The 24,836-nt window shown below is 30.4% G+C and overlaps 1 protein-coding gene across 4 annotated transcripts in view; it reads right to left on the reverse strand.

Moving 5' to 3' along the window:
- DAAM (disheveled-associated activator of morphogenesis-like protein) overlaps positions 1–24,836 on the reverse strand; it is a 618,370-nt gene that overhangs the window by 57,760 nt on the left and 535,774 nt on the right. For all 4 annotated transcript variants that reach the window (XM_075377248.1, XM_075377249.1, XM_075377247.1 and 1 more), the window contains exon 3: positions 4,416–4,544. In XM_075377248.1, the coding sequence (XP_075233363.1) occupies positions 4,416–4,544 (129 nt within the window). The remainder of the gene's footprint in view (positions 1–4,415; positions 4,545–24,836) is intronic.

Raw genomic sequence — 24,836 nt, forward strand, 5'->3', positions numbered from 1 at the left:
CTAATCTTCATACTAACTTTGATCCTTTACTTGAAAAGATGTCCTTGCTAAATTGAGCAACCCTGTGGAGCTTAAATAACAACCACAACAGGATACTAGGTAATTGGACAAAATTGTCTTGCTGTATGGACCTTTGATACATTAGCTTTTAGAGGGTTATAATGTCCTAAAGAACCAGCCCTTCTACATGTCCAAGCTTGGCCTACATCATGAGTGAACTCTTAATCTTACGGTAAACATTTCACCATCCTGGATTAAATTAAACAAACATTTAGAGAAATTGAGAAAAATAGTGGAAGAAATTTCAGATAAAGAACTGAAATTGAGAAATATTGGGATTTTTTAATGTTGGAATTAAAGATCATTAAAAAAGAAGACCAAGAATGCATTTTGAAAAATATGTTAATATATTATCTCTGTCAGAAAAAAAGTGGATGTTATATTAAAAAATATACATTTAATTACTTATGTATCAATCTGATAGAGAACCTGCTGAATTCCTCCAAAAAAAGAGAAACTTAAAAATATTTATTATATTTATTTATATTGTATTATTTTTATTTTAAATACTATTTTTTTTTTCTTTTTCTTTCCGTAGGGGAGGAAGAAGCTCTGCCAGCCGCCGTCAGGCCCGCACTGACGGCAGTGCGGGACTCTCACCCGCTAAAAAACCTCCCCTCCTACCAAGCACGGGCCGGATTTAAGCCATATGGTATGTACAGCCCCTGCATGATCACCCAGGCACTCTACTATCCGAATCTGTGTGACCGGAAGGCGTCCCCAGGGAGCGATCGACGAGCGACGACTCCGAGGAGCCTCCGCCGCCCATCCCCAGAAGCTGGCCTCCCTTGATCACCCGTCATCGAAATCCAAGTCTCCATTGATTCGCATCTACTCAGCCTGCCGTCGCCTCTCTTCATTGGCCTTCTCTCCTATCACTGATGCGATCGTAGTCGAGACACACTCCCACTTGTTGCTATTGCTGAGCATTACCTCGATTATATTGTTGGCCCCCTCCACACCCTGATCCTCGAGCACTACGCGGAAGTTGCGCCATCTAGGGCAAAAAAATACTACATGCTCTGCTGTATTCAGTCCGCCGCCCATCCGCGACAGCGACTTGTACGGCATCTGCCCATCCTGTACAGGTAGTTCCGAAAACATCCATGCCCAAACAGAAACTGGGTGAATTCGTAGCCTGTGTTACCATGCTTTCGCTCCACTCAATTCCTGACGTCTCTTATCAGCCCATAAGACCACCTTCCTTTGTACGAATCTCGCCATCTGTCACGCCAAGCCATGTAGAGACCGTCAAGTGCCTCCTTTCTGTCCCCTCCATTCACTATTGAAGCTCTCACTTGCGCTTGTAAGTCTATGGGCGGTACTCCAGCTATAACCGAAGCCGCCTCGGCGCTGATCGTACGATACCCCGCGATGACACGTATGTTTAGCCTACGTTGTTGCATAACCAAACGCCTCACGTTCCTGGCCCTCGACAACGCTCCCAGCCATACAGGAACTCCATATAACACCACCGAAGAGTACACACTGGCCAACAGTTTCCTCTTACTCATTTGAGGACCGCCGTTATTCCTCATCATGTTGCTGAGTGCCTTCACCACATTTTCGCCCTTTCCCGCCGCCTCCTCAACATGTATAGTAAAGGATCGGTTCTTCTCCAGCCACAATCCTAAACACTTCGCGGCTGGACTAGGATGGACTATCGTTCGTCTCACTCTAAAAAGCAATGGATGCAATCTGCATCTTCCAGCCATAACAACCAGTTTCACTTTGTCTTCAGTGAGCCGTAGACCATGAGCTATTAGCCACCTCTTAACGACGATGTCAGCCGCTTCTTCACCGGCCACCATCAGTTCTTCTTCCGTTTTGCGCACAATCACAAGTGCCAAATCATCAGCAAACGCCACCGGGGTGACGCCCGCCGGATAGCGCTGCCTTAGAACATTATCAAAATCAATGCTCCACAAGGCCGGACCCAACCCCGAACCCCGAGGGACATCCCTCTCCACCGGAAATTTCGTTTCACCACCTTCCGACCTGCCCACCACGAATCTGTCCTTAAAATATTCGTGCAACACCCTTCGCAGGTATGCCGGAATTCGTCTTGCTTCTAGTTCACGAAATATAACTTCCCATGGCAGCTCATTAAACGCATTGCGTATATCTAACAGCATAACCGTTCCTATCTCTCCCGTCCTCCGTGTTCCCTGCGTAGCTGATCGAATAATATTCATCACTCGACCGATCGCATCAATCGCCGAGCGTCCGGGCCGAAAGCCAAATTGGTCCTCATGAAGTCCCTCTGTCATCTCTACACCGTCGTTCAGTCTTCGAAGAACAAGTCTTTCAAATAACTTCGCGAAGCAATTCAATAATAGTCGAAACGATATCTGTGCCCCCGTAGGACCAGTATTCTTCCTTAGCATCACTAACCTTGCACCTCTCCACCGTTCAGGTATCCATTCCATCTCTAATATGATATTCATCGCACGCAATACCACACCAGGCACCGTCTTGGCCACAATCTTTACGACCTCCGGGGGGATTCCATCCGGACCAGGACTCTTGCCGCCTTTAATCAACTTAGTCGCCGCACTCAGGTCTTGCAGCAAGAATGGAACCATTGATTCCACCACAATCTCCTACCTTTGAAAGTCCATCCCTTTCGGAAACAGTTCATCAACGCCTTTCCTCAGCTCATCATCGGTGAGGAGTGGCAGCCGTCTTCCAAACTTTTTTGTGACTATACGATAGGTGTCACCCCATATTATTATTATTTTATTTTATATATATTTATATTTATTAAAATTGATTCAATCCAAAATGGTGTTCTGCTATATAAGCATAAATCAATTCACAGAAGTTAACAATCCACACACTTCAAGAGATAAACCTACTGATCAAAAATTTATAGGTAAAGTACAATTATTATGTTAGTATAATCATACCATGAAGCTACAGGGAACAACATCTCACACTATTTTATCTTCTGAGATAACATGAAATACAAACAAAGAACATTTACAATCCACAATACATGAAATCAAAAGTTACACACTTTGAGTACTCTAAATGCTGTAGTTCTACAGTTTATAACTACAGTTTTTGTTTAGAATATACAAACTAAGAAGTTTTAATTGTATTTAAATAAAATGTACAAAAATTAACTTTCTTGTATTATTTATTTATTTATTTATTTTTAATTTTGTTGTCACAATTTAATATAAAAAAACTCATTTTTTCAGCTTATGTAATTTTTTCTGATCAAACTTGCTATTTAAAAATTAAATTTTTGAAGTATTTCTATCTGATTCATAAAAAGTGTCCATCATGTGTATTTATGCGGTTTTCTATATAAACCTCAAAAAACACTAGGCAAAGTTCCACGAGTATCTCTCACAGCTTAACTACGAAAAATTACATTCTAAAAAAGAATTCAGTATTCTAAATATCCTTAAAAAGACTTTTAACAGGTATAAACAATATTTTTTATCAATATGATTAATCTAGAATTCAAAAAAATAAATAAAAATGAGTGCGTCGGTGCATGGACTCTCGGTGGAAGCAAAGCTTCTTGTGCAATATTATGTGAATTATTAATAGCGCAAAATAACGTATACGCAATATATACAACAAAATATATTTTTATTTTTGTTTTTATTAATAAGAAATATGAACTAGAAAGAGGTTACACTACTCCGCTTCAACATTGTATAATACAAGGAATGTATCTGTTATTAAAGATAAGTAACAAATGAGCATGATAAAAAAACCGTTCACAAAAGAGTAACAGTATCAATTTTTTAACATTATTCCTTAATGAACTGTGTTATCATCTAACGCTTATTGTCGCGCGTTTTTTCTCAGTTGTCCTACATCCCGAAGCCTGTGTTAAGAAGCTTGCTTCAAAAAATCTACAAATTTCAGTTGTATGGGATTTTTCATTAACTTATTTCGGGAATAACCAGGATAATTCTCATTATATACGTTCTCATTATACACGTTAAGGAATTCTCATTATACACGTTAAGGAAGGTATGTTATAACTGAATCATGATTATGTTTTATTAGTTCCTAGTAATGTAAAAATTAACTTTTATTTCTTTAGAAAATAATTTTTTTTAAATAATTTTTCCATTTTTATATTAATACATATACATACACATTAATACATTGTACGCACTACATCATAATGTGGTACTTATATCAATGAAATACCACCACATAACCATGAACCTCTTTTCTACAATGCATACAAAAGAGATTCAGTTCCCATTATCATAACCATCCTTTTAAATAAAAGCACTAATGTATATAAATTGCTACTAAATGTGATTAAATTAAAAACCATCTCTTTTAACATTATCACTAAACTGTTTTGTAAATATGCTTACCACAAGTTCAGCAAATTTGGTGTTAAGTTCATCTTCTGGTGGCATTGGTTGTGTTGGTGTGAGTGTCTGCAGAGATAATGTGCCTGTATGATCGACGACACAATATGTAATCTCAGGTGGCTCATCATCCTGCAACAGATAAATATTTCTAATTTGATATGTTATAAAATAGAAGTTTTGAAGATACCAAATCTCACTAAAAAATATTTAAAATAAAGTAAATAATATAAGTAATTGGAATTTCCTTGTACACAACTAGAAAAATAATCTATGTTCACAATACAACGAAATTTACAAAAGTAATTATACAAAAAACATTGTTAAAGATGTATCTTTTTTTTCAGGTAAAAGAAAAAAGTGTTGTTTTCCAATATGATTTACCTAACCTTATACATTATCTTAATGAACTGCCTTCCTCAGTGTATTGAATCGGACATTTTAATAACAGAATAAAGGATAAATTGCAGATTTTAATTACAGTAATTTATCTATCGGAATTATCTGATAATTCTATTTTTAATTTTATTATCTTAATAATTATTTATTTAATTTTCCAACAAATACAAGACCTTATCGTTGTTGAGGGTCCTTGTGGACCACAGAGAACCAGGTTGCAATACTAAAAAGTGTATGTGTAGAGAAGCCAAACTAATGAGTTATTTTTAATTAGAGATCATCAGGCATTTTTGTGTTTATAATCTGAGTCGAGTCAGGATAGTTATAGTTTGAACAAAAAACATAATATACATAGTTTACTAAACTTTCAGTTCTAGGTAGCTGAATTTTATGATTTATTATTTTGTAGTTCTAGTAAGTAAATTTTCTGGGGATCAATTAATTCATTCAGTCAAATATTTAGAGAAAATTTCTCAAGTAGGTCAAAATAAAATGTAGATTTAAAAAAGTTGATAAGGAATAGCTCAAAAGATAAAGTAATGAAGAAACACATCAAAGATGAAAAATAAAAGTGAAACATTATACTATTTTGAAAACAATAGTTTAAATATGATTTAAAAAATAAGTTCATATGAAATGTAAACATGCATGTATGTATGTCAGGTGTCAAAATATTATGTTTATAGGCAATCTGATATAGTTCATAAATAACCACCAAAAGTGACAAGGAAATTCTCAAAAATAACAAGATCGCATGTTAAGCTTATCAGAGAAAGTAAGGATTAAGTTGTTTCCCATTTCATTCATTAAAGCCAAATTTAATACTGCATATCGGTATACCAAACCAACCAAAATGTAGTTGATACCACAGGAACTGGTTATATAATGGATATCATTACTCTTATAGAAGTAGCCTCTGGTAGGTTAGGATTTTAAAATCATTATAGCAACTGAGAGATAATAAAAGCAAAAATGAATGTATTCATTACTATTTTGAAACATTTCATTATATATTATTTTTGTTCTCATCAAGGAGGATGTATATAAAGATTAAAGGTTAATTGTTGTAGATGACAGTCAAAAAAAAAAATTGAATCTAGGATCTTTGCCATAAAGAACACCAATCCACTTTAGGGACAACAGCATTTCTAACCAAATTTAATAGTAAGGCACAAATACTTTCCCCAAAAAAGACTTACAACAATATGGTGGTAATTGACAATATCATCACACTCATATCCCATATAGCTAGAAAGGTGAAATTTATAATGAAGACTCTTTAGGAAAAATGAGCAAGAATTAACTACCTCTAACAGATTACATTAAATAAAGATGAAAATTAATGCCGAGTTGGTTAGAACTAGAAAAGTGAAAATTGACAGGGATTTTATTTTTAGGTTGTAGGTTACATACATAAAGGAAAAATTTCCTCAATCCCAAATAAGACAAAAAGGGATCAAAAATAAATGTAATGTAAAAGCTCACAGACTCTTCACTAATTCTGATCTCTGTGGTGGTGTAGGCGCATCTTGGCTTTTAAACTGGGAGATCTGAGTTTGAATCCCAGTCAGATGCAAGGCATTTTTTATATGCTGCAAAAATTCAATTTTCATATTCCTACGTACAAACTTCAAAGCTTCTTTTGTTTGATGAATTACTTCCCACTTTCCAAATAGGTAATGAAAATTGAAAATTAATTTTTTTTTCTAAGTTCTATATTTGATTGCGCAAGTAAAGTTAATACTGCTAGAAAAAAATATAATTATAATGAAATAGCAGTGTTTTGAGAAAACTGAAGTAATATTTTAAGTACCGTTATTAAAGTAGTATATTAAAGTTAATAAAAACTTAACATAATTCCAGTTTCAACACTAAATTAGTGTATCATGAAAATAGTTGTTTGTTACTAATATACATAAATTATATTCATTAAAAATATATATTTCTACGTCGATAAATAATAACTACTTGTATAAAAATATTTTTATCTTTACACTCCATTTGTAATGCTATTATAATGTAGCACATTTTTCATTCTTTTTTAAAATTTATCCGTTAAGTGTAATGTTATAACATACTTTTATACTTAATATTCCCTTCTGATCCTTTCACCAATTCATGTGTACACAAATATAAAAGGGTTTAGATAATTATCTTCGACATTACAACTATCAGATTTATTAAATGAGATTTATACACGAGACATTAAACAGGAATAAAATAATGTTCAAAATTCCAAAATTAAAAATTACATTGACGACAGCTACAAACTAAATTATCTTATAAATTATTACCCATGAGTTTAATAATTATACGGACACTAAACATAATAATGAATATGCTTGTTACTGCATATATATTGAAATCATGTTGATGTATAATATATCATATTCCTAAAATATGTGAACAGAATACATCTGTTAAATTACATTTATCTGTATAATTTTATTGATTATAACCTATAATACAACATCATAATTCTGTTGCGATAAAATGTATTGTATCTAAACTCATATACACTAATATTTAAAGATTATTTTACACAGTAGTTCTCTAACTATAGGAGGAATAATTTGTAGAAATATTAATACAGTCTTTAATATTTTTTTCTTTAATATTTTTTGAATTTACGATAATAGAACTGCTAATATCATTTTATTGTAGCTAAAATTAAGATAGAAATTCATTTTTAGATAATATATTAGGTTGTCTAAAAGGTATTGAGTCTTTGGAGGCCAAAATTAAGAATGCATTTATCATTATTGGAAAATAACATTACGAGATCATATGTGGACCAGTATGACTTAGTATGCGGGCTAGAGACAGACTTATAGGCCACATACTAAGGCATCCTGGAATAGTCGCTTTAATATTGGAAGGACAGGTAGAAGGAAAAAATTGTGTAGGGAGGCCACGTTTGGAATATGTAAAACAAATTGTTAGGGATGTAGGATGTAGAGGGTATACTGAAATGAAACGACTAGCACTAGATAGGGAATCTTGGAGAGCTGCATCAAACCAGTCAAATGACTGAAGACAAAAAAAAAAATGTGGACCAGTTTTCTCCATGACTTTCTGTAATTTTTAGGAAACACAATAATCCCATCGCTAAACTTCTGTGGTTTTTGGTCAAAACATTATGACACATGGTTTACAAGGCCTCTTTTAAAACCAACTTAATACTATTCAGGGAGTTCTGCAGAGAACGAAACAAGTGTTAGTCTGATGGTGCCAGGTTGGCTATACAGGTGATTTATTAAAACCTCCCGGTCAAGTTCAATCAAATTCTGATGGGTCGTTAAATCCAATCCCATCAAACGCACATAATTTCTGGACGTCAGTGTGAGCTTTGCCGCAGACTGCTGAGCTCCTCCTCACTTCAACTAAGATCTTTTTCGCATATTGTTGTCGTAGGTTATTCGCTTTTCAACATTTGTGATCAACCGGTTCAGAAATGGCTTGATTTTGTTAGGTTTCATTAGATATTCGGAGATAGAAATTTGATCAAATAAATTTTTCTGTGTCAGATCATGCGGCACCCAAACATCAAGCTTCTCTTTGAGCCATCTTTCTCTTAACGGTTTAGTGATGTTCAGCGAGGGATGTTTAGGTCATTGATGATGTCATGATCGCTTGGATGCCAGTCTTTCTAAACTTTCACCAGAAAATGCTAACGCTATCTCGTTTGCAAAATACTCAATATTTTTTAAACTACCTCTTATAAAAATAAAAAAAGGCTACAACATAAAAAACAACACAAAACTTAAACAAAAATCAGGAGTTACCAAAAAGTTCTACCTTTATTTATAAAATAAGACAAAAAAATCATAAACTAACAAATTATATGAACAAATGAGTATTGTTTAATACTATATTACTGAAACACAATAATATACAAAATGAACAAATAAATTTTTTGATGACAATTTAACGTCACTGTAACTCAAGTAAACTGCCAGTAATAACATCAGCTAGCACCAAGGTGAAAACAGATCATGAGTTACTGAAGATAATAACAAGAATGACTGAAAACACTACGAGATAAGTTTAAATAAAACTGTTAGGTTTGGTTCGGTTTGTTGTTTAAAAACACAGTTTTAAATAATTATTTTTTATTTTATTTTATGAATAAAATAAGTTCAGGTGGACATTTTTTGTATAATCACAATTAAGCTTAATCAAAAGCTTAAGCTTTGCTTAATCAAAATTAGGCATTGATGCAGTCTCTACATTTTGTATTATTTTTAAATAATTCCTTAAGAATAATTATATTTATTAGTTTTGCTATATTTTTTGGATTTATTTCAACAAGGAAGATGAAATTGATGAAATAACTGAAAAATACTAGATCTACTGGAAATACGCCACCTTGCACACTAAACAATACAGAACAACCGGTTGACTGCGATTGTTTAATAGTTGAAATCCATATGTACATATAAATTTTCTTTATGCAAACAGTTTCCAAGACCTCACTTCGTCATTTTCTTCTAATTAAGCATATTTCTTTCAGAGTGTTTAATAAAGCTTTATTGAAAACGAAGTAAATACATTTTTAGTTTGTAGCGTAGCAAAAATTCCATAAATAAAAATAACGATAATAATAAGCGAGCGATAATTATTAATTTAAAATTAAACTTGTATGAAAGTTGTATATTTTGTGTTTATATAACGTTTAGAATAACTGAAAAAATGAAAGGAACCGTTACAAAGCTTTAATAAAAAGCATTATGTTGTTTCACCTCTCTAAATTAATTATTGTAAACTTTCAAAAATAAATTATTACTAATATTATATGAAATAATAATACAGAATCACCAAATTAAATCTTATAACTGAGGAAAAATGATTAAAATTAAGTACGACCTTGATTTTTTTTTTTAATAATCATAATATATGATGGCAGTTAAAATATTAAATGAAAAATAGTATCGTATGAATTTTCTTCAGCGTATATTATGTCTTAAAATATAATTACTCTGTTAAAAACCGAATTGTATTTATAAATTGAAATAATTAAATAAAAAGGTTAGGTAATTAGATAAAAATAACCGGTAAACAAACTTAAATAATTAATTAAAATTGTTATTACAAGTAAGAATGAAATGCAATTAGTATTATGGATTTCCTTTTTATTTGTAGTTGTCACAATATAAAACGATAACATAGTCGATTAATATTAATACATTTTGGTATGTGTACTACATGGAACAAATAATTTAATGAAATTCAGTTACCCTAATGTTAAAAGAAATCTAGGGTGTAATAATAAAATGAGAAATTACTAATGACGTAGGCTTAAATATTGTTTATTGTTTTAAGAACTTTCATTCGGTAATTATATATCATCATACAAGAATATGTATTATTTCTTCTTGCCGGTTGGGGAGAGGGAATTGTTATTATCATTGTCGATCGGTTTTTAAAACAGTCGCTCTCTAACACACAGATATGTTTGAAATTATAGTTATATTTAATTGGAAATGATGCTTGTGAGATCAGTTTATTATGACCGTTAGAATTTAATTAATAGCACTGTTTTTAAACGAAGGTTGACTTATATCCGGACAAGATCTACATACTTGTACACTCTATAATTTTCTGTAACAGTTTGATTTCAAAAAGAATATGGATGCACGAAAAGAGTTTTGCCCTTCGGATTAACCTCAGAAGGTAAACAAGGAAAAATAAAATTACCGGCTTATATATCGGCTAAAAGGACGTTGAAAATTTTATTGTTAACTTAGCACATATTTAGCATATGTGAAAAGCTGTGCTTCTGTTCCGGTTTTTAATAGATTATCTAATTATTTTAAGCTTCCTTTGTCTAATTTATTTTAATTATTTTCTTAAACTAAAATATAAAAACTTATTTTATATTATTTAAATATATACAGTATATCAATGTCTTCACACAATACTTCCTTTATTTCGTAAAAAGGAGTAAAACGCTTATTTACTTTTTGATAAGACTACAATACGTCTCTTAATTTTACAGAATAATAATAAAGTAGAATACAAACCGGCTTTAATTAGTAATATTATAATAATTTATCCAAAAATTAAACTACAGCAAAATGTAGACCTCAAAATGTTTTGGTTTTATTTTTATTATTATTTTTATTTTTTTGTTAAATTTATAATAATTTGTAACCTACTTTTGAAATATTAAATATTACAGTTTTGAATTTCGTGAAATTTAGTTGCAGTTGTAGTAAATATCGTATAAAAGGGTAAAAGTACAGTTATAATAAATTACATTTCTACGGTATTTAAAATTTTAATTTCATCTCGGTTAAACAAAGTACATTTAGAGAATATTTTTTATCTTCTAAAATCTTAATTCTTGAAATCTAGGTCAGGCTTGATAATTTTCTTACGAGCCAGTTTATTAAAAGGCTCCTCTGATGAATTAATAATTTAAAAAATCTTAATAGACGTTTCTATTAAACAACTTCAAATTTAATACTGTAAAATATAAATAAAAAACGTATAACTGTGTAATTATTTAAATATTGTGTTTCGTGAATAGGATGAAAATTGAAATAAATAATAAATATTGTATTTTATCAGAAAAGATTGCATAATTAAACAGAGATTTTGTTTCTTGGTAACTTTTCTAATAAGAATAGGAGACACACTTCTAAGATTACGTATAACTTCGATGTTTTACAAAAATCAGTCGTAATAAAGAAAGACAGAAAGAATATAATGACAAACGAGATACAGCGACTTAGATTTTCATAATTCCTTAGAGAAAATTAATAAAATGTTTTATTTTAAAATAAAATTGTTTTCGCGTTATACCTGATTCGACCAGAAAAATATTTTTCAAGAAAGTCGATAAATACGATTATTCCATTTTGAAATGTTTCACCGCTTCAAGATGATGGCAATTTTAATGATTTGCGCTAACAACCGAATTATTTTCCTTGCCTATATTCAACTTTACTTTGGACAAACGGTTTGTCAAATTTAATTCGAAAACCAGTTTCGGCTACTTTTCTCGATAAAGTAAAAGTAAAGCTACTTAAAGTATAACGTAAAGCTACTTTTCTCGATATATCGAGAAAAGTACCTTTAAAGGTGCGAAGGTGTACGATGCGGCAGCTCAACCAACACAGCCACTGTCACTGTTACTGTGTGTGTGCAACGTGACTGACTACACCTTCCTCCAAGTTACAAAACATAAATTCGTAGTGTTTCTCGAGTAACGCTTAGAACTGTATTTCAGATCGCTCACAGTTTGCAGACTTGTACTGGCACAAACTGTTGCTCTGAAGAAATTACAATACACTGATATAGTTAGATTAGTAGTGAACTGAACGGCTTTAATTGTTATTAATCGGTTTTATTCTCAGAAACATGAGGATAATGAACACAGAGGGGATCAAGGGGGCGGAGCCCTCACTGGCTAGTTTATTCATATAATTGCAATCTATAATAGTTGTATTTGCTTGTGTTTTTTTTATTAAGTTGAATATTATGATGCTACTTTGATCAATGTTTAGCTATCCTAAACAAAATTTTCGTTAAGGTGCGAACACAAGGTTAATGTAAAGGGCACAAGAATAAATAAAAAAACCTTTAAATTGCCATATTTAAAAACAAAAATTTCCTTATGTTTCCCTGGTCCTTTTACAAACGAACTAATTATAAGATAATAATTATATTATATAATTTTGTATATAATAAATAATTTAACGATAATAATATCATTTTATATTTTTATATATAATAATTACCGTATTTATTCGAGTACCCCCCCCGCACTTTTTTCTTGAAATTGGAGAGAAAAAATAAGGGTGCGGGGCTTACTTGAAACATAGCCTTTAGCCAGGATAATTTAAGTAGACGTTTTCTTTGAAGTACCTAATTCAGTCGCATAAATATAGTTTACATTAGGCTTCGTTTATCAATACTGGATGCCGCTTATACAGAATACATTCTTAATTATTAACATCCTGTTCATATTATTGATAGGAACGAAGTTACGGCATTTTTATAAAACTGATTCGTTCTTTATAGGCTGCATCCGGCTCTAATGACACTACAGTTACAGTATCGGTTACCCATCGTCGTCTTGTCTATTCGCCATAGCCGTTGTACTGTTTGCATATGTGGACGGTTATGTGCATTTTATCTGTATAGTTTATCTTGTAAAGTTTAATACGGTGATTATTTTAATTACGGAGTAAAAATGAGTACAAAAGGACAGCGTCTACGATCTTTTACGGTAAATGAAAAATTGCGCGTTATAGAAGAGGCTGAAAAAATATGAAATCGGACAGCAGGAAGAAAATTTGACGTAGATGAAAGCTGCATTCGAGACTGGCGTAAAAAAACAACTTCTGGTGAAAGGCACTGGTAATTAAAGGGCTTTACGTGGCTTAAAACCAAAATACACAGACGTAGAAAAAAAATTGTATGACTTTTTTATAAAAAAAAGGAAATGCGGTTATACTGCTACGACAGAAATGTGTCAATCATATGCTCCTGAAATCGCTAAACCGTTAAATAAAGTTGATTTTAAAGCAAACCGTGGATGGATAACACGATTTTTTGCACGAAATGAGTTGTCAATAAGACGAAAGACGACCGTTTCTCAACGACTTCCAGACGCTTATGAACAAAAAAATATTACATTTTCACAAATATATAATAAATCTTAGAAAAGATAAAGGAAACTGAAATAGGAAACGCTGATCAAACCCCCGTATATTTTGAAATACCATTTGACTAAACCGCAAACAAAAAAGGTGAAAAAAGTGTTACGATTCGCATCGGTGGTAATGAATTAAAGGTGTAGTGTTATGCTTCGCGTTACTTCTGATGGATCAAAATTACCTCCGTACATTGTTTTTAAAAGAAAAACTCTTCCTACCGTACAGGTAAATGGATTTATTATCAGAGCACAGGAATCAGGTTAGATGGACGAAACCTTAATTTTAGATCGAATCGAGCGTGTATGGGAAAAGCGATCAGGTTTACTTAATAAAAAAATATCGGTATGCTAGTAACGAATAGATATCGGGGGCATACGACTGATAAAGTGAATGACATTTTAAAAAAGGGTATGACAGACCAAGTTATAATTCCAGGCGGGTTGACATTTCTATTGCAACCGCTAGATGTATGCGTTAATAAACCGTTCAAATCTGCATTAAACCGACCGTACAGTAAATTCATGGCTGATAAAAATTTCTTTCTCACGCCTACAGGAAGAATCAAAAGCCAGATTTTAACCGGATTTGTGTTTGGATAAAATACGCTTGGGAAGGTATTTCCACGGAATTAGTAAGGAAAAGTTTAAAAAAATGCGGAATATCTAATGAACTTGATGGTAGTGAAGACGATCACCTTTGGCAGAGCGACGTGGAGACTACTGGGGTAACTCTTCTACAGACATTGACAGTGTGACAGTGACGGTGATTAATTAAAAATAAAATCCCATATTAAAAAGCGTATTGAAATGATCCTTTTCAACATCATACTTTCTTTTCGTTTTACTGGCCTACTGATTTTAAACTAAACTAGTACTTGCGGTAATTAATTATTAATGTAATATTAATATTTTAATTTAAATGAACGAATTAAACGCTTTACTTCCTGAATATTTTCGTATTTACATATTTTTATATCATATTTGTTGCACTTTAAAATACCGTTATGTAGTAGATTTTTTTTTTTTTAGATTTTTGGCCCGGAAAATCGTGATGCGGGGGTTACTCGGGAACGGGGCGGGGGGTAGTCGAATAAATACGGTATATAAAATAATCTACTTAAATTTATTATATATTTACAAAAATATAATATCTGTGCAATTGAAGACGGTTCTTTATTTTTGTAACATTTTTACTAAATAATCCAAATCGAGAATCGAACTTAGAGCTAATTTTAATAACATTTTCAAAATGTAATGAATTATTTTTTTTAAATGTACGGATAAATTAATAAGGCCTGCAAAGGACATTATTAAATTTTACTGTGTTTTGAAATCCAAACCAATCTTTTTTTCTATTTTTTTTTTTTCTTTTATTGCGGCTCAGTTGAATTCTGTATATTCAAAATAGTTTGGCAACGGTTTTGTAAATCAGATATTTTTTTTTGTTAGGCAATACATCTGATGTTTTCCCTTAAGTCCAAAAAGAGTAGTTAAAACTTAAAATTAAAATTCAACTGTTTTGTTAATTTATACATTTTATAAGTTATTTAACACGATAAAATCAAAAAAAGTAATTCTGCTGGATCTGACACGGGAACTTGAGTACTGTCACGAAGTATCTTTTATTATGTTTACGAAGCGTAAAGGTTTTTGTATTAAAAATGTAACGCTCATTTTATAAAGAAGAAAGAAAAAAGCGAGTTTCGTCGATTATACTGTAAGCATAATTTGAATCATCAAGACCTTCAGGAAACTGGTGCATCAAGATCTTTAGTATGTAAGAATTTAAGAAATAAAAAAAAAAAAAAATATATATATATATATATAGTATATTTATATATATACTATATACAAAACTATAATGCATTTCTTGTATTAGACATAAGGTATCAGAAATGCGTATCTTGTGTCAGATATTAACATTTAAAGCGTAAGATTTCATTATTATGAAATTATACCTGCATTTTAAAGCTGTTTTCACATTTTGATAATTTTGATAGAACATAAAGAAATAAATAAATATTCTAAAAACTATTTTAAAGATTTGATTATAATAATTTATATTCGTTAACTACACAACGGGACGATGAAAGTTTTTTTTTTGTAATTGCACAAGAGTATTTAAATGTATTATGACAACAAAATAAATGCGCGCGCGCACCCCCCTCTCTCTCTTACTTTCTCTCTCTCTCTCTCTCTGTCATGAACGGGCATTTTAGTTTAGTTTTTTCGGGTTATAGAATATTACTTAACTACTAACAAATAAAGATTCATAAATAAATACTTCATCATGATAAACGTAAAAAAAAAATAATTTCCCAAATGGATAGAAAAAAATTGTGTAACAATTGACTATGTCTTCAGATTGTCTACCTAAATCTGGGATATAATATATTAAATCAGTAATGCATATTACAGCCTATAGGGCTACATCATCAATTTTCAGTAGGATATTTTATTACGTAACTTAGAGCTACAGTAATATATTTGCTTTCTTTATTTACAAAAAACTAATTTGTATTCATGAGAATCTCATCTTATGCATTACAATATTAAAATGACTCGCCTAATATTTTCTTTCAGAATATTTATTTTTCCTACTATTTTTATCGCTATAGTTATATTATTTAAATGAGCTTTTGATTAAAAAAAATCAATGAAACCAAAAAATAAATGAATCACGATTTACGTAATTCTAAATGAATCCTCTCGTATTTCATATACTTGACTATAAATATAATTTTTTACTAGCTAATACGTTTTTAAGTAAACGCTTACTAAAAGCACACAGTAAAAGTAAATAAATAACCAAATGCTCGCACGTTTAAATCTTTGCGTATAATAATGTTGAAATATTGTAACAATTCTCGTGAAATTTCACAATTAATAAAGAATCAGTTTGGAGGAACAATATGTTTAGGGTGGGGGGAGTACTTACTCAAAAAATGAATTAAAAATTTTTGTAATTATCACAAAAAGATTTTATTACAAAGAGATTTATCCGTCTGAAAATCGTTTAAGATATCCCTTAAATTAAAAAATCTAAGGATAAAAAGCTTTTTACTTCGAGTTAAAAATGACACTGGGAATACTGTAATTCTTGTATAGACAATTAATCCGTTTTAAAATTATTTATTATGTTTACCGAGTTTTCGTAGAAAAGTACGGCATAACTTTCTTTAGCACGGTGGGATTACGAAATTAAATTGAATTTTCTTTACGTCGTAAGATACGAGGAATACGAAAATACCATTCGCTTAAAATGTAATTTCCTGTATAAAATTTTGCGGCTTGAAGATCTAAACTCAAAACTACCGGATCAATTTCATTCGTTCTTTTTGTTGCTCCAAAAGAAGAAATCATCCAATCGGAACTTCGCGGTGGCCAAACGATCGGAGCTTCTCTGTCTAACCGGTCTTCTTGAGGATCTTTTGTCGAGGGCAGTCCCCACAATCTCTGCGTGATGTGATGAGTCTCCATCGTGTTGGAAAATTAGGGCCTCTTTATTTTCAATCTGCGGAAACGCTAAGTTCTTTAATATTTTCGGAGAATTGTTTGGTCGTGGAAAACAAACTGCCCAAAAATAAGATTACGCACGGATATCGCACCAGATATTCACTTTCGATCGGTTGTAGACGAATTCCATCGATTTCCTTGGATTTTCTGAGTCCCGTACTCAATAATTACGGCGATTTATGACGACTCCATGAACATGAAATGATCGTTAGAGAATAAAATGCGTTAAATGAAAGTTTAACAAGGCTGTTACAAACTCAACTCGTAGTAGCTTTTCAGTAGTTTGAATTTCATGGAAATACTGCGATTCATAAACACGAAGTTTCAACGTGGACAGTGCTTTTAGGAATGCTTAATTTTCGTCAAGCACTACAAACCGGACGTATTGAACTTCGTCGTTAAAGTCATTCGAATTCTTTCTCAGTTTCTGCCGTTTGTTTAAAACTGTTCTACTTTTCTTTCGCAGAATTTCTACGATTAAACGCGTTTAATTTCATCGTACGACAATCACTAATTTTGTTTCTACAAACCAGTACTTGTATTGTGTTTTCTTTAGCGGCGACGCCACTGTACAGAAACCTGAGCTCATATCAGATTAGCCTTACCGGTCTAACACAACTGCTATCTGACGGAGAATGTTTAAACTAAAACTTAATTTTTTTCGGACACCCGGTATTAATAAACAGAGTAAAATGTGTGCAAATAAATTTTATTTTTTATTTTAAAATTAATATTACAAAAACCCTGCCCTTGAAACAATCGAATAAGCCAAACTTAAATTTTCAAAATATTGTGTAAATTATAATAAAAATAATACTCAAATTTAAGTTTTTCTCTTAAATTAAAAGCCACGAGTCTATTTCTTTAAAAAATATAAATACGCGCGCGCACACACACAACTCACTCGTACGTGAGTTCATTCTTAAATCATTCACTTTCACGCATTAACGGTATGCTCAGTTAAACTGCTATTCGTCTATTAATACCTTTTGTTATAACTTAAACAGTAATGCGAATGAACGAACAAGTTTGAATCTAGTTAAAGAAATAGATGATCTGTTTTCTCCTAATTGAGTTATTCACCGACTAGCTACTCGACTATTAATCCCTTAAGTAACTTTATTTATTTTGTTCGATTTTATCGTACAAGAGTTTACTACTATTAAATTGTATTTAAGAAATATATTTAATCTCATTTAATTCCAACGTACATTTACATCTTCTTTTACACGCTTAAAAATAAGTAAATAAGATAATATTTAAAAGAAATCCTTTTTTTTATGAAAATGTTAATAAAAGTACATTTTCATAGTAAAATCGAAAAACTATAAAAAATAATATTCAAATTACACTGAAGTAAAAAAATATTAAATTAAAATATATGACATTTTAAAAGTTTTATTTTAGTTTTTTATTTATGTAAAGACAATTTTAAATAAAAGTACAGTACTTTAAATTACTATGACAAAAATAAGTTTGAAAAATTCAGAAAACCGTTAAATTTCTCTTATCTACAGATCTCCAACAGATCTGTATTATCTGGTGTATATTATTATCTACAGATCTCACTTCTTTGGTAGATAACAAACATGGAGAGGATCCAGGAAGAGAACGAAACGAGCCTTGACCGGGTAGTTCATAAATAAAACGAACAAATTAATGAACAATCTTTTAATAAATCTTAAAATCGACAACCACATAAAAAATAAATTAGCACGATTTTACTGTAAAATATTTTGAAAAGATTTTTCACATTGCCGGCCAAATATTTAAATTTCTTTGTATTACTTTAATTTAAACAATCCCTTGATGAAAAAAAATTCGGAATTTAGTACTAATCTATAATTATAAAAATATTAAATTTAACATCGAAATATAGTTACGCTACACATTCGGGTTTATTATAAATATAATATTAAAAAGAGCTTACAAATACATTACTTGATTTCCCTTAAACATTTTCGGCATTCTGCCGTCTTCAGGAGAAATTTATAATAATTTAGAGGTAGAATATACAAAAAAAAATTCACATAATAAAATTAGAGACATAACAATTGTTTATTATCGTCATAAGATAAAAATTTTGTAAACGTAAAGTCATAAGTTAAAATAATTACTTCGTTTTTTAAGAGTGTTGCAACTGTTATCTAAAACATTCAGGTTTATTTATTTACAGTCAGTTGAAGTGAGAGCATTTTAAATTTTTCAAAAAAAAAGAAAACACGTTTATTAAGTTTTCAGGTGTTTAATAAGAAAATATTTCCGGAATTCAATTAAGTTACGGCATTTTACAAACGCTTCAAGTTTCTATACTTTAATCCTTCTAGGAAATCGGTTGCAAGGAAGAACAGTTGGCCATAAAAATTTTCATACGATCTTTATGCGAAAAATCATAACCGACTGAGTGAATCGGCTAAATCCAAGACAGAATTGGGGAAACATCATGCTAAAATATATAAGAAGATTTTTTCTTGCCTAACTATTTATTATTACGTAAAAAATTATTTTCCTCGCTATGATGCAGTTGTAATTTAATCGCCTAGTATCAGTTAATTTATCTTTCTGTTGTTCGGTATACGAAAATTGTAACCAGAGTTATTTAGGTTTGTACTTTACCGGTTAAAGGTAAACCGTTTTATAAATAAAGAAACAATATTTAAAATAAATTATAAAACAATTAAGAATTAATTGAATTTATAATTCAGAAAATATTTCTTCTGATTTAGAAAGGGAAATTTACTGAAATTTACCGTTGCTAAAAATCTTGATTTTTTTGCAGTCATCGATGGATATAGATCGGCTTTGACTCGGTTTGTTATTTTCCCGGTTTTGACAATTTTTTATTAAAAAGAATTGCAAGCAACCCGTTTAAAAATAATAAATAAAAGAAAATAAATTAAAAATTTTCTTTCATTCCTGATTATCCGTAAAATAAAACGGCGATATGTATTTAAACATTAAAAAAATTATTAATTTTAATTTCCAGCCACCAATTTTTTTCGGACAATAATAAAAAAAATATTGCATGCAAGTAACATCTTAAATCAATAATATTGATTCTCAGTCGTTGAAATGTTACGTACAGTAACATAAGTGACATATCAGTGACTGTAGCTGTTCAACCGATAACAGATAAATTCAAACAATTGAACGATAATATAACTTGAATTCCCCTTTTTATTTATAATGTGAAATAGAAAAAATTGCGTTTTCTCTAATTTGAAATTAGAAAAAAAGCTATACTTCAATATCGATAAAAGTACTTAAGAATACGAGAGGTATTTTACTAATTATTGTGGTTTTTTTTAAAAACGTTAATAAAAAGTTTCATTTTGAATTAAGACATGTTGACCTCTATTCAAACGAGTCGAAGAACTAATATTACTGTTTTCGTTTAATTTTCAAAAGATTTTCGTTATTTTAAAAAGAAAATTTTACGGTGAAGTTAAGTCATAGCTTTATAAGAATCACCAACATGTATTATGATTTTATATTTCAAAAATTTAGATGTCCAAATTCGTTTACGAATCATAAATTCTGATTTATTTACTCAAAACGACCGTATCATATGTTTAATTCTTAATTAATGTTTTAAAATTATACAATACACGAATAAATGAATTTAGACTTAGAACATTCTAAAAATTTCTTGAATAATTAATACGGTTTTACTTAGTACGGTTAAGTAGTTTTATTGATAGTTTCGTTTCATTGTCAGTTTGTCAGCCCAAAATGAGTTGTTAACTCTAATAACAATTGGTACTCGAGAAAAATTTTATCTGTATTCAGATAAAGAATATATGTCATCCTACAATTCGTAGTACTTCTTTTGAGCACATCCTTTGATTCCGTACAGATGATAGTGATAAAACGAGGTAGAAAATAAACTCTACAGATCATAAGTTAATTCATCTTATTTTTTAAATCTAACGAAAATTTATTTCAAATTAAAATACGCAAAATTTAAAAAATCATCGTTATTTTAATAATGTGACTGAAAAATTCGTACAAAATATATTTTTTTAATAATATTTACATCGCTTTTATTTCTTAATTGAACCGCACTGCAAAGCGATCGTATAAATTAGCTTAGAAACAGCTTTCACATTAAAATTTATAGTTTAAGAATATTTTCCCTAGGTTAATACGTAAAATTTATTTACAACTACATGACTATTAATTCAACCGTAATATGTACATGAAATTTTATTAAGTTGTAAATACAGCTAAAAAAAAACAATTTCATTAATCGATCATAACATCGACATGAGGTCACATTATACAGGTCTTCTTTCACTTTTTATCGATAAATAACGTTATAAAACGTTTGTATATAAATACATACATACAATTAAGTATGTAGAAAATAATATATTCAGGAAGAAATTTTTTTTAAAGTAATAAAATCATCCGCTTCCATGTACAACACCTCCCTAAGGTTTGCGGAATGCAGTTCTCCCACTTTCATCTATAATTGCCAGCAGGGCCACAAGGTCGAAACTTTTCCTTGCTTCCACTTTATTCTTTAGTTTGATGCCTTGCTTAAGGGCCCGATAACTTTTAAATATAATAATCGGTATAATAACTGTACAACTAATGCGCGCAATTTATACTTTCAATACTTAAATAGAAATTTCTAAAAATATATGTACATACATCTTAATAATTTCACTGAATAAATTGTCAGTTACTATGTAACACAAAATATTAATAAATTTCAAACTATTAAAATAAAACTAGTATTTGTGTTAATAATTTTATAATATATGCCTACTTTTCATAGAGGTATTTCTAAAATGTACCGTGACTAGAAGCTCGATTAGAAAAAAAAATGATAAAAATTAACAAAAGAATTTACGCAAACAGAAATAGTAAATCCATAATAAACCGCAATAAAGTCCAAAGAAATGTCTTAGAAAATTTTGTGAACGAATAGTACATTTTAAAAAATGTAAAAATTATTCGCGGTACCAAAGACGAGAAAGAAAATTAAAGTTATTCAAAAATACGAACAGAAAATCAAGAGAATGAGAAATTAATAAGTAATTAAAATTTGCGAACAAACCGAAAAAAATTTTATAACAAAAATTGTCTAAATAAGACGCCTGAAAACGTCCTGTCTTCTTTATAATCATCTTCAGTGACCGATGCTGTTGTTTTCCATCGGTATCCGGTAATGATTTTGCCGACGGATACTTTTAGTTTTTGGGTGTATGTATGTTTTATTCCCCATAGAGGTTTAACGGCTGAACCGATTTATATGTTATATATTCACAGGCTATAAATATAAATATGTATTTTTCCACCTTTTTTAACATCTTGGACCGTCGTAAGGTACTGTTTCAGAGGATGAATTGAATGACAGGTAGCGCGTGAAAATGCCATGCCTGACCGGGATTTGAACCCGGGAACTCCGAATGAAAGGCCGAGACGCTATCACTCGCGCCACAGAGGCCGGTATGTGTGTATGTATATATATATATACTTACTTGTGATGACGTCACAAGTAATCCCGCACACAAAAACAAGAAACGGTTCGGTGAGTTACTCTAAAACTGTAAGTGAGAGATATAATATACTAAATTGTATTCGTAAACGGTTAGGGTAGTTTTATTTGTGAATAGCAAAGGTATTTGCAGTGAAAGAATTTATTTAATATGACTTATTATTATTATTATTGCTATAAGCCTTTGTTTATGTCTGTATTAACAGACCGAATTCAAATAGCACATATTTTTGTCCGTATTCTTATATAAACGTTTGTCTATTTAAAAAAAATACACCCCCAACTAACACCAGTGTGAAAGTAACAGTACCGGTTTTAAGATTTTATTTTTAAGCTGTTGTAGCGAACCGATTCATCAAACCAAAAAAAAAATCTAAGAAAAAGTTGCTTGTATGAAAAAAAACTTTCACAAATAATCTTTTTCATAAAAACTTAAAAGGAATAAAGAAAAACACGTAAAAAACTATTAACAAGAATAAACTAAGAGTTTATAGAATGGAAAATACACTTTTAAAATAAGCTTTCTAAATAGTTTTTTAAAATTATATATCATAATGACAAGATGGTATTTATTATTACGATTTCTAATATAAAGCATTAATGACGTTACTCAAAAAACATTTTTACACCAAGTTGACCACGTAATATTTTGTTAAAAAAGAAAATAAAAAGAAAGCTTTTACTTAGGTATCTATAAGACGCTTAGTATCAAATCATCGAGTTTTTTTATCATATTATAGTAATAATTCCACCAATACAGTCACAATATTTCACAAAATAAGAAAAAAATTAACATATAAGTTTGAACTACGTATTTTGGAATTTAATTCAGAGAGGTATTAAATTACGCAATTTAATTATCGATTAAGCGCAAACTAATCATCGGTTGAGATTGTACCAAAAATTATTTTCATAAGGAAGGTGAACATAAAATATTATAAATCCAAAAGTTAAACGGTACGTGACACATCGCTACATATATTAAATATTAATAAAATTAAATGAAAATAAGATATTTATTTTATAATTGTAAGTATAGAAAAAAATAATTTTGTCGATTAATTATATAACAGTAGTAATGCTTTTAGAGAAATTTTGTAGTCGAGCGATAAATAATTTATAAAAGGATATCATGACTTTAAAACATTAACTAAATTAAACGTTTTGTAATCGTAAGAACAAACAAACTATTTGTTGCGGTTGAAAACTATGTATTTCTTCTTTAACAAACAGAAACTTCAATTTAAAGTTACTTTATTCTGTTTGGTTACATTATTAATTATTAATGTACGGAGATTATTTCTCTACTCTTATATACTACATTATTGAACAGACGCATAAACAAAAACAAACAACTACACGCACATATACGTATCTTTAAATCATGACTATAGCTCAGCGTTGAATCCCTTTGAAACTTTCACTTATAAAACAGTATCGATACTAAATATATAAATGAAAACTAAAAAAAAAAAAATGTTTCACGGGAAGTTGAATGCGTTAATATATGAAATAATTATATTCATAATATATGAATAATTATATTCATTAGTTTGATAACTTATAGTTATAAGTTATCAAACTAAAAAAATAACGTATCATCGAGAAATTTAATTCGGTGGATAAACCTGAGGTTATAGTCGTCATATGTATACAATAATTTGTTTGAAAAGTGATAAAACCTTTCGTAATATCATTAAAAACTCTAGAATGATCTATTTCAGGGTTCCCAACCCTGTTGTACCCGCGGGCACATGGCACCCTTCGAACCAATTTATGTGTACCCGACGCAATGCACTTTTGCAGTCCAATTGAGTAGTGGAGAGTAGAGACGGGCAGTATCGAATTCTTAAAAGAACCGGATACGATTTATATTATTAATTATTTAATCGTGAATAATTTTCTTTTTTAATGCGATGAAAATTTTGATTCTATTCATTTAACGCAAGAATTTATACAATTTCTATTTTAACAGTTAAAATAAATGATTTTGTGTATCGTATGAATTATTTATATCCAGCCATAAATTTTTGCTTTGCAAAAATAGATGGTGCCTACCACCACAATGTCGGTATTTTTTTATGAATGCGCTCTAGGGTACAATAAAATTGAGAACTCCTGATTTTATTTATCCACGCACTCCTTTTATCACAAACATAATTTTATTTTACTATACAACTAGCCGGTCGGGGGGCGCTTTTTTCACTCTACCGTGTAGTTTGTCCAGAGGGCTCCATCCCTTGGACCCTTGCAGTGTTCATTACCGTTACGGTTGAAAGAATAATATCGATAAATAACAATTAAAGTATTTAAGCGAGAAACTAAATTACAAAAGACA

The sequence above is a fragment of the Lycorma delicatula genome, chromosome 10, assembly GCF_047948215.1.
Source record: "Lycorma delicatula isolate Av1 chromosome 10, ASM4794821v1, whole genome shotgun sequence".
In the NCBI taxonomy this organism is placed as follows: domain Eukaryota; kingdom Metazoa; phylum Arthropoda; class Insecta; order Hemiptera; family Fulgoridae; genus Lycorma; species Lycorma delicatula.